Source organism: Paroedura picta, chromosome 10 (genome assembly GCF_049243985.1).
Source record: "Paroedura picta isolate Pp20150507F chromosome 10, Ppicta_v3.0, whole genome shotgun sequence".
NCBI classification, from domain to species: domain Eukaryota; kingdom Metazoa; phylum Chordata; class Lepidosauria; order Squamata; family Gekkonidae; genus Paroedura; species Paroedura picta.
Genome location: NC_135378.1, coordinates 53,862,301 through 53,873,644, shown reverse-complemented (window position 1 = coordinate 53,873,644; position 11,344 = coordinate 53,862,301). Strand labels below are relative to the sequence as shown.

The 11,344-nt window shown below is 41.5% G+C and overlaps 1 protein-coding gene across 1 annotated transcript in view; it reads right to left on the bottom strand.

The window, feature by feature from the left end:
- Positions 1 to 166: 166 nt before the first annotated feature.
- FREM3 (FRAS1 related extracellular matrix 3) overlaps positions 167 to 11,344 on the bottom strand; it is a 79,547-nt gene continuing 68,369 nt past the window's right edge. Inside the window, exons 18-24 of the mRNA XM_077300200.1 lie at positions 10,767 to 10,871; positions 9,565 to 9,692; positions 7,614 to 7,748; positions 5,878 to 6,004; positions 4,728 to 4,915; positions 4,492 to 4,638; positions 167 to 3,449 (exon numbers count right to left, since the gene is read on the bottom strand). Of these exons, the coding sequence (XP_077156315.1) occupies positions 2,925 to 3,449; positions 4,492 to 4,638; positions 4,728 to 4,915; positions 5,878 to 6,004; positions 7,614 to 7,748; positions 9,565 to 9,692; positions 10,767 to 10,871 (1,355 nt within the window). The 3' untranslated portion in view covers positions 167 to 2,924. The remainder of the gene's footprint in view (positions 3,450 to 4,491; positions 4,639 to 4,727; positions 4,916 to 5,877; positions 6,005 to 7,613; positions 7,749 to 9,564; positions 9,693 to 10,766; positions 10,872 to 11,344) is intronic.

The following is an 11,344-nucleotide window of genomic DNA, read 5'->3' as shown; positions in this document are numbered from 1 at the left end:
TCAGTTACCTTTGGCCGTACTCTCTAGGATCACTAAAGAAAAGGGGGCGGGGCAAGAACTGCAGTCATTTACCTTGGATTTCAGCTGCAGAGAGGACAAGTCTGAGTTCTGTGTCCTCAGTATAATATGTGCACCAATGACACATAAAATAAAGATTAGATATGTATATATTCCATAGAATCAATTTTAATGTTCCAATTCAGTGCTTGGTATTCAGAATATATAAGGACACAAATATGATGTGAAAGAAAATACTTTGTCAATATTTGGTTTTAAAACAATTTTATAAATGTCACAAAGTATAAAGTCACACTATAAAGGATGGGCATGAACCAAAAATCCTGGTTAGGGGAATCTCAGAACTAGAATATCTCTGTTTAGAAGTTGTGCCCAGGAGAAAGTTTTTTTTGGGGGGGAGGGGAGAGTTCAGGAAGGGTTAAATGGCCGGTAGCCATTTCACTGGTCTGTTTCACATACCCCCCCCCCCAATACACACACACACTTGGAAGTTGTGTGGGAGAGCAAAATAAATGTCCCAAGCCACTGAACTGGGCAAAAGTTAAGTAAATGTGCCTTCCCCAAACATTACTTTGGAAGCTGCAAACTGGGCCAGGTTTGTGTCAAATTTTGGCTCACAAACAGGTTTTTGCCCATCCCTACTTACACAACATTTGTGATCAGTACAGTTAAGTTTTGCAACATTTCAGTACTTGTGCATAGTTGAATATGTTCAGATGTTAAAAAAGTAAAAAGTACATTGAAAAAATATAAAACTGACCAGTATGTATACCTTTAATGCTTACCTCTGATTCTACAAGCTGCAGAAAAACAGCATTTCATTGGTTTATACTAGTGAGTCCTTCTCGTGTTCTGTCTTGGACCAGGGATGGAGGGATGGGATGAAATTAATTCAAAAGAAATTTCATCTATACATCAGGAAGAAGTTCCTGACTGTTAGAGCAGTTTCTCAGTGGAACAGGCTTCCTCGGGAGGTGGTGGGTTCTCCATCTTTGGAAACTTTTAAATAACCATCTGACGGAGAGGCTGATTCTGTGAAGGCTTAAGGGGGTGGCAGGTTACAGTAGATGAGCGATAAGGTTGTGAGTATCCTGCATAGTGCAGGGGGTTGGACTAGATGACCCATAAGGTACCTTCCAACTCTATTGGAGAATCACATTTAAATCCTCTTTCCTCTTTGGAATCCTGCCCATAGATGCTTTTAGCAGTTGCTGTCTTAGATTGAACTGGTGGTTTGTGTACTACATATCTGTACACTGAGGTAAATGGAGTTGATGAGAGCAGTGGCAGCAATTTGTCTAAAACTGCAAAGTACCTCTGTCAGGTAGCAGCTGTATTCTCTAGTAAGTAAAAGCATTGCATTGTATACAATGCTGGGAAAGGGAGTAGGCAGAGATGCAGTTAATTGTAGCAGGAAAGTAAGGTAGTCCTAAAACCCTTTGTTGACCTACTTCTCTTTTCCAGTGCTTGATAACAGTAGGGGATAAATACATGTGTACCTTCTCTAGGAGAGTACTGTTTGAATGAGTACAGGTTTCAAGTACATTTACACAAACTGTTCTCTGTACAACTACAAACGCCAACAGGTAGGCATAGATATATATTTTTAATTGATCGCTGGTTTGCCTAAGGGATGCACCTTGCAGAGGCAAACTATGTTAGTATCTAGTGATGATATAGCAGGAAGTGATTGTAAACTGGATGTTTCCGTGGAGACATTTACTAAAAAGACAGTTTTGATTTTCTCTACCTGACTGGGTAGCAATCTGTTATAAATAAAATATGAAAATTGATATACATTTGAACATGATGGGAAAGAACAGAATACCTTAACTGGTGAAAAAAAAATCACAAAGGCTACATATCTAAACTAAGATTTCATCTTGTGTCCACCTGAGTATAAAGCCCCTTGATTAGTGTAGATCGCCATCCATGAAGGGATTCTCTAGTTAGAAAAGGGCCACGTTGTTTTTTTACGTAGACAAGTGCCCTATACAGGTCAGCTTTTGTAGGCCACTAAAGTAATAGATGAAGGGTATTTTTCTAAATTTTATGAAAGTATTTGATGGCCAACTGGGTAATACTTATACATTCCTTCATTGTTATGCCTGCATTTGATAGCTTAACATTTGCTGATTGCTTACTTGAATGAGTTATTTTTATGAAATGAATGCCAACAATCTGCAGGAAATCAGTATCTATGATTATGATACAATATTTGTCAAGTTATTTTAACTCCTTTTGAAGTAACTGGGTTCTTCACTAACAGCAAGCAAAAGGAAGGGGAACCTAAACATTTGGGGTGATTGTGAAAGGCACAATAGTACTCACATTGTAAGGTATATTTATTATACCTATGGTTAAAAGCCACCAGAGAAACGCTCTAAATAGCATAGCATTTTTCCAGTGCAGTGTTTTCATCAATATAGACAGTACATAGATACTTTAGTCCTACCTTATGTAGTTAAAATCTGACTTCCTCATCTTTCCGTATAAAAAAGTAGAGTTCTAGACACTATGCATGGTAAACGATTAGGAAATCAATATCCCTTTGAACAGCACCAGGCTTTCATATAGTAGATAAGGCACATTTAAAGCTGCTTGCAGATTATTTCTTGAGCACCATTTGAAAAAAAAATGCTAGGTCTAGAGAACACTTTATTCCAGGCATTTGTGTTCCTGTGCTCCTGGAAAAAAGTTAAGTTATAAATAAGCCATTCACACTTAATATACACTTCATGTTTGCTACATGTTTCATAAGCTGGAATCGCACACAACCTAGCATCAAAACCACAGCATCAAAACCACAGCAGTCAGGTTCCAAGTCTGCAAAGGCAACACCCAAATTCTTGTTCCTGTGATGAAATGCTGCGCCTTCAAAGGATAACCTCACCTCCGTAATGTAATTAAACTTCAGAGCCGTGGCTGTGCTGTGTGGTCACCGTTTCGTTGCTGCTAGAATAGTTGATGGATGAATCTGCTTTCCTAGCAGTAGAACGTCCCTTTCGTTTCAGAAGGCAGACGATAATCAAAACAGTGCAGATCAAAAGCAGCAGCCCAGCTGCACCTCCAACAACTGGTATTAGCTTGTCTTCTACATCATTGCCTGTAATTTCCAAGATGGGCTTTTCATAAGCTTTATCTGCTGGGGACAGACCTTTCTGTTTGATGGTAATTTTGCTGGACCGATCAAGAGCTATGTGCTGGATATTGGTGCCTCTGTTCTTCTCTGCCCCAATATCTTCTAGAAGAGCAGGGCTACCAGAGATGGCTCTCCTCATGCGCTTTAGATGTGTAGCACCAGGGAGTCCATTAGCTGAAGACAAAGCATGATGGTACTCAAGACTTCTTTTTCCTAGGCCTTTGTGGGCATTCTCACGTGACCGAACCATGTAAATAGCATGGATGTACCACTCTCGGCCTGCTGCTACCTGTTAGATTTTAAAACAGATGTGAAAAATGTAAGCACCCTGACCACAATTTTTTTTTTAAAGCAAGGGCTATTTTAAATCTCTCTGAGCTTAAAGATAACAACTATGACACTGTCATTTTCCTTGGATGTATACTTGAAAAGCAGCAAGACAATATGCCATTTTCCTTGTCAGTATGAGTCTCCCGATCAAGGGTAAAATTATTTGTATACACCCAAACATTTATTGCTTATAAAACAAAAGCAAAGGAGCACCACAATTTGTATCCTGCATTTCAGGAGAAAGGTGGCTATCTCCATGAAATCAATCGGATTCAAACATCTAGCTATACGATGTCATCCGTTCAGTCGTGTCCGACCCTCAGCAACTCTATAGGTTAGTCTTTGCCATGTGCCCCTGTCTCTGACTGCTTCTTTTAGTTGGTTCATGGTCATCCCTGTATCGGCTTTGATCGTGTCGAGGCAGCAGGTCCTTTGGCGACCACGTTTCCCTTTGCCACGTTACAACTATATACATTAGTCTAACTAGATACATTAGTTTTAGTTGAGAGAAGAAGAGCAGTTTTTGTATATCCTGCTTTTCACTTCCTGGAGGAGTCAGAAAGCAGTTTACAGTTGCCGTCCTTTCCCCACAACAGACACTCTGTGAGTCAGGTGAGGCTGAGAGAGCTCTTAACAGAATGGGGCCTAGCCCAAGGTCACACAGCTGGCTGCATGTGGGGGAGTGTGTAATCAAACCTGATTCTGCAGATTAAAGTCAGGCACTTACACACTACACCATGCTAGCTCTCAAATTAAGTCGAAGGGAGTTTGTTGCAACTAGTTTTTGGTAAACAGAAAAACGGGTTAGAAAGCAAGTCCATGGATCGTTATCAAATGCTGCGGCAGGATTCTCATAACAGTTTCCACCTTATATTCAGACAGATAGTTTTTTACTCAGTATTTGCTAGACTTCTCAAAAGACAGGTTTCTGAAGAAAGGGTCTTGTTACTTGTTAAAGAAGTCTGAGAACTTCTCCATTCTTGTGTGTTACCCAAATTTACCTGGAATAGTGGAGATGATAGTAGGCTGAATCCATCAGACCCTGGCTGCTTTGCCAAAGGATAGCCATCTATATGGTCAACTGCTAATTTGGCATTGAAGGCCATATCACCAAAACCTTTGTCTTGTGAATCTGGTTGTGCTTTATCCTAGAGAGCAGTAATGAAACATTGACAGGACATTAATCTCATTTCCAACCTAACTTGCTGTATAAATACACGATTGTGTATTCACTTACCAGAATCTTGAATCTGTACAACAAGGAAGGGGAGTCAGCTAGGCAGCCGTACTCTGTGTTATCTGGATTATACTTGGGGACATAGCCATCAGCCCCAGTGCACAGAAATACCTTCTCAATGGTACACATGAAGGAGTCTCCTAAATTCTGAACGGGATCGACCATGACCCGACCATAGATTTCAGCACCTAAAGGTAAGGAAAAACCCAGGATTACTACATTTTAGATATCAAAGGATATTTTTGCTTTTCAGTACTGAGAATGCTGGAATTCGTCCACCCTGCCTTTTCTGTGTTTGTGAGATGGATTGTGACTATCCTACAAGCACGTGCTGTGATTACTGAAGTGGCACAGAATTTATCATTCTCAGGATCACTTTACTAATACGTTTACGAGGCTGTGGAATCAAACTTAGAAGTAATGTCTATGGAAATGCCAGAAGCTAAAGCAAAACCAATAGAGGTCTTATCCTAGTGGGTAGGTCTTCCATGAACAAACACCACTCAAAGGATAGATTTGGGCAGCTGAAATCAACATTTGCTCCAACATCATAATATTAATATCTATATTAATTCTGGAGATTTTTGGAGGACATTTGAGCATGAGCACATTTGGGTATGAGGATATTTGGGCATGAAACTGGGGTCACTGTGGGTAAGCAGGTAGTTGTGAGTCCCTGCAGGGGTTTGGACTAGATGACTCTGAAGGTCCCTTCCAACTCTATGCTTCAATGATAATAGTTCAATATTCCTGCTCCCTCATAATCAGTTAAAAACTGTTAAGTGCAATTCTCTTCTTCTTCAGCAGGAGGCAGTGCAAACCCAACTACCTAATCTAAAAGAGACATTGTACTGATCAAAACATGATTTGTGTTTTCCAGATGGGATAAGAGAATTGTTATAAATGTGAATCGTGCTTTTTACAGAGATTTTAAAATGCTGGGGGTTCAGAAATATGAGCAGGACTGTAAAAATATTTTTGGGTAATGTAAGAATCTCAAGGGTGTTTACTGCTGGCATAGAAATTCAATCCAGATCTAGTTTTTAATCTTCTGTAATTATATAATTACTATTTATTCACCACTGAGCTTTAGTTAAAAGATGCTTGGTGCAGGTTTCTGATATACAAAGAAAATAAAGTTATATTTTACCTTCTGTGAAGGCAACATCAGTTCCTTCCCCAAACCCCATGGAGCCATCAGAGAGCCAGAGGTCCTTCTTAGACAACAGGAACATTTGGGTATTGAGACTGAATTCAGCTGCTACTGGATCACTGACCTGCAGAGAAGAATAAGTTGGGGGAATCACTGTCTTCTTGTAAAAATCAAGCTACAGTTTTAAACATTTGTTCTCATTTGCATAGCACCTCTTCTGTGCAGACACCCAAATTGCGTGACTTTTAATACATGCAAGTCCCTTGACCATGGGAATCAACTTTCCTGGAATTTGAAGGACCTACTGTGGGAGGGGAGGACTCAGGAAAAACTGAAAATGTTTTCAGAAACAGAACACTGGATCCAAACTGGATTATGGGTGGAAATCGTTTCAGAAGATGCATTTTTCAGATACTGCATGCTACGCTAGGGACTTTCAATCTGCCCCTCATCTCCCAGTAGAATGATAAATTGGAAAAGGGGACAATGCATCCAGTCCTTTATAGAAAGTGCCCACTTAGGAAGAGGTTTGCTCACTTCCAAGGCTCATTCAAACAATCAGCATTCTGGGAGAGGTGCATAGTTTTCATCAGGATCAGTACTATTGTGTTATATCTAATTTAAGGGCCTGCTAGGCAGAGGGTTTGTGCCCTACAGCTGAGGGGTCAAACACCATGCCAGTTTCCAAGCTCAACGCAGCTGGCTGTAAGCATGAGAACTGGCATGGTGCTTCTGTGATTTACAGCAGTGGGGCCCAAGACCATGGTTAGAATGGCAGGAGATCAGCACAGGTAACACAGCTCAGATCAATCATCTGGGTGCAGTTTCACTGCCCTGCATGGAACTGCTTCCTTAAGATGCAATTTTTCCACTGGGCATTACAGAAGGCAGAGAGATGCTATCCGAAGCAGGAGAATTATGTCCTTTTCCCTCATGCACACTGTTCAGGCACACCACTGTCTTTTCCCTTCCCTCATCAGCAGATGCCAAGAAATAAAAGAGGCATAACATAATGGAACCAGTTTGGTGTACTGGTTGGAGTGTCAGACTAGGATCCAGAAGATACACTCGGTTTGAATGACCACTCAGCTGTGGAAATTTCTGGGTGACTTTGGGTCACTGAAACATGTTGCAGTTCTAAAGATATTTTCCTGGAAGTAAGCCCCTTTAAATAAAGTGGAACTTAGATTGAGGTAGGTCTCCTTAAGATTGTCCTACACTGTTATCCTAACCCTACCTCACAGGGCTGTTGCGAGGATAAAATGGAAAAGGGGCACTGCTCTGGACCGACATTAGAAAGCAAGGCGGGACATCAGTGAAATGAAATGGCATGTTGATGTCCCAACACTGTAGTGTGCACCCAAATATCATGGAGAGAGGACTGCAGGTCTACAGTATTCAGTGGATCTACACGTCAGTCTAGTGCAACATTATCTGTGGTAACGGCTGTTTTGACATGGCCTCAAAGATAATGTAAACGTCTAGGCTGATCTGCTGTTTTAAAAACAAACAAAAACACCCTAAACCTCAGTTGACAGGATTTAAAAATATTTGTCATCAGTTCTTCTAAATCAGTGGAAAAGCGTTACATGTAAAACTCGCTCAGACCCTGTTGGAGGTGATCTACACAAACAAGCAATTAAGCTCACTGTAATTACTATGGGGAGTGTATGCAATGTGCCAGATAAATAAAGTCAAAATACTTTGTTAGTTGAGCACATGAAATGTTTTACCTGCTGGAACCTGATATCGAGATCAAAGGTGATTGGTTCCCGTGGGCTACAGATGACAGGCTGTGAATATTCCTGGCTGGGTGCGGCAGTACAAGGGATAAGTTTTACAGTGTAAGTACCAGAATAGTCACGTACCTAAAAGAAGGGCAATGCAATCAGAGTGTGAACATCCTGCGCAAGAACTGCTTCTGTTAAAAGCACCAAAGAGGACATTTTTTTCAATGTCTGGCATAATACTGCTTCACTTTTGATTTGTCTAAATTTGGATCCTCCTTTTAAAATTAGCAGTGTCAGCTTTTAGGGGCTAAACCAGGGGCAGTCAAACTGCGGCCCTCCAGATGTCCACGTTCGCTGGCAGGGGCTCTTGGGAATTGTGGTCCATGGACATCTAGAGGGCCACAGTTTGACTATCCCTGGTCTAAGCTAATATTAGGGTATTGATACTGATAATTTGTAAGCCATACCTGACCGACTGGTTAAGAATTGTATAAGGGTAAGAAAACCATGGTTTCTGCTTCTGGCTACAGATCCAGGCCCTGCCTTCCAGGGCAGGGAAAATCAGCGTGGCCCCAAATGGAGATCAACACTGACACTGTCCAAAAGATTTATTTTGTTTGCTTCCCCCCTCTATTCTCCCTCCCTTGCAGGTTTCATCTTTTCACACTGACCGTTTACGCACTGGAGGTTTCATGCAGGGCTGCAGACTGGAATTTTAGTTGTGGCAGATTGCTCCACCTCTTCCTGCACCCACATGGGGGAGCAGTTGACCTGGTGCACCTCGTCTGCCCCCGATCTGTGCTCCTGACAGGGGAGTGGGGCAGTGAAGTTCCCAGTGCATAAATGGTCACTGTGAGACTGAAGGCTCTTGATTGTTGTGGCCCATTTTGGCAGACAATTGACTGAAAAGCAGGGTACAACTAAAATCTCCAACTCCTGCAATCCGGAAATAAGTCATTGAGGAATTAGCTTGAACACGGCTAATTTAAGAAGAATTACCATGGCCTTCCTTCTCACCATAAAGATCACACAACTAAATCTGTCACTTGAAATCAGTGTTGAAACAGCTATTGAATATAAATCTTCCACAATAGGGATGAGTCTTGAAAATGTTACTTTTGCTCAGAATGGATTATGTGTAGTATTACAAATTTGCCATTAACAATGCACAGCAACTCTTATTTTGAACTTTTCTGGCTCATGCTCACATTTCTTTTGATATCATCCAAAGGCTCCCTTTACTAAACGCTGAGTGACCCAACACATATATTTAAATGTTACCTACTAGAAGTCAAATGACAAGTCGTCTGTAAAACTTTAAAGGGCTGACAACCCACGTGAAGCCACCTTGTAATGGCTTTATCCATAATCAAAAACTAATCCGTAAACTAGGCAGAACTTTCTTCTGGATCACTGGATGTTGTGCTTAGTTTCAATAGGGAAAGCTGATCTTCAAAAACCTGATCAACTACGGGTGGTCTTGACAAAACACACAGGCAGCTGTCTATGGCAGTCTTTCTTGACTTTTTTACCACTGAGAAACCCCTGAAACATTCTTCAGGCTTCAAGAAACCCCAAAAGTGACCTGATCATGCAGAATATTGTTGGGAAGCATAGCTGTGTATATGCCCACACAGGGCCCCTCACCTTCCCAACCTCTCAAGGCTCATCATTGGACATTTTGGGAGAAGGGGAGGGTTGACATGACCATATATCGTCATATCACCCGATAAATGTTTAACAAATGTAAAAAATATATAAAAATTAATTGAGTCCCAGCCATTCAGGAAACCCAGGACCATCACAAAACCCCAGAGTTGAGAAAGCCTGTCTATGGCAAATCATAATCTCTCGGCTTAATAAAAATATTTTGTAAACCATTTTGTACACTGTAAACCATTGTAAACCATTTTGTATATTGAAAAGCACTACAGAATTGTGCATCTACACTTACGGCATAATCTGAAATGAATTTCCATTGCTGCATGGGCTGGTGGAATGTTTGCTCACTTTGAGAAAGGCTCAGTAGGAACGTGAGGCCAGGGTGATCAGCAGACATCACCACCGAAGAAAGAGACGTTCCTGCCAATGCAACAACTGTGATTTATCAAGGGACGACCAGTAGTCATACAACGTATGTGAAGCATTTTGAACTTGAAAGCATTGTATAAATGCAATCATGAAATCTGTACAACAACTAGGGATGGGCATAAGAGGGCAGGATAGAAATTTAATAAATAATAATAATCAACCAAACCAGGATGCAAGATTTGTCACAAACTTTCACAAAAAGAAGTTTCTGATGAGTCTATTCTCATGAATTTTCGTGAACTTTTAAAGCAGTTTGTGGTTATTCATGGTTGGGGCAGAAAGCAGGGGTTTAGAGAGAGTCTAAGTCCCTTTAATCCCATGCTTTCTGTTCCCAGGGAAAGCCACATAAACAGCTGAGAGACAGGGAGACATTTCCTGCCACTCAGCTGTGGCTGTCTTGTGCAGTCCCTTTGCAGGTGACAGCTGGAAAAACAGCTGCAAGGAAAGGAGGAGCTTCATACTGTGCAGCTGTTCAGGCTGTCTTGTGCAGTTTAAAGAGACTACAGAAGACAACTCAAAATAATGGAGTGGCAGGGAACAATAATGGAGTGGCAGGGAATAAATTTTTAAAATATACATAAAGGGTAAAGGGACTGCAGAAGACAGCCTGAAACAGCAGAGTGGGAGCAAGCTGTTTTTCCTACTTTCTGCAAACCCCATTGAAAGGGACTGTGGCTGCAGGCCCACAAACTGGTTTGATTTGTGGCTCAGCCACAAACTGCATTTTCCCAGTTCATGCCAATCCCTAACAGCATCCCTGTGAGGGAGGGGCAGGTCATTACACCATTGCTGTATGGTGGGAGAGGTGAGAACACCTTGCCACAAACCACTGAGTTCATGGGAGAGACCTGAACAGTGCTGGGGGATTCCTGATTTGTAGCTCAGGCTCTCTTGATCTCTACAGGTTATTGGATCTTCAACAGATGTTATCCAAGACACAACAAAAACGTTCCTGTAAAGAAATATTTATCTTTTTATCTGTACACAAAGTATCTGATAAAATCTGCTATCAAGAACCAACAGTGCTACAGTTGGAGAAACAAAATTTAAAAAGGTAGTTTTTACCTGGGTGGGACATGACAAATTGCCCTCTGAAATGAATCTCAGTCCTGAAATACACTACCAGACGCCCTTCGTCATTGATTTGCATGCTGGTGGGGTAGAGGGAGCCTAGGTGGAAATAACAACCACAGTTATTATTCAAGAAGCATTTGGATATGTTTGCTATTTGTGAGCTGCTACATCTGAATTTTCTACTGGTCAGTTAAACTGCACTTGTGTAACAGAAGCTGACGTTATACATTTCCAGATCTGTTCAATGCAAAAATGAGACTATTTTTTTCCGGACCTGTTTTTCTCCCATTGTCTCGATACAATTCAGGAACAAAGGTACAAAAGTAAAGAGCTCTACGTAGGCCCAGTTCACCACTCGGGTGACGGCATGAAGTGCTACAGATGGTGGAGGGCAGTGATGCATAAGGAGGTGTTGGGGTGCCTCGTGGCTGCCGTTGTCTCCAAGTACTGCTGCTGCCACATGGAAGCAATATTAGTTTGTTTATCCATGGGAAGGTTTGTAGGCATTTTGGAAGGAGCTGGAGGGGGTGCAGGAAGAGGCAGCAAAACCCTCTATGGGGGCAAAACAG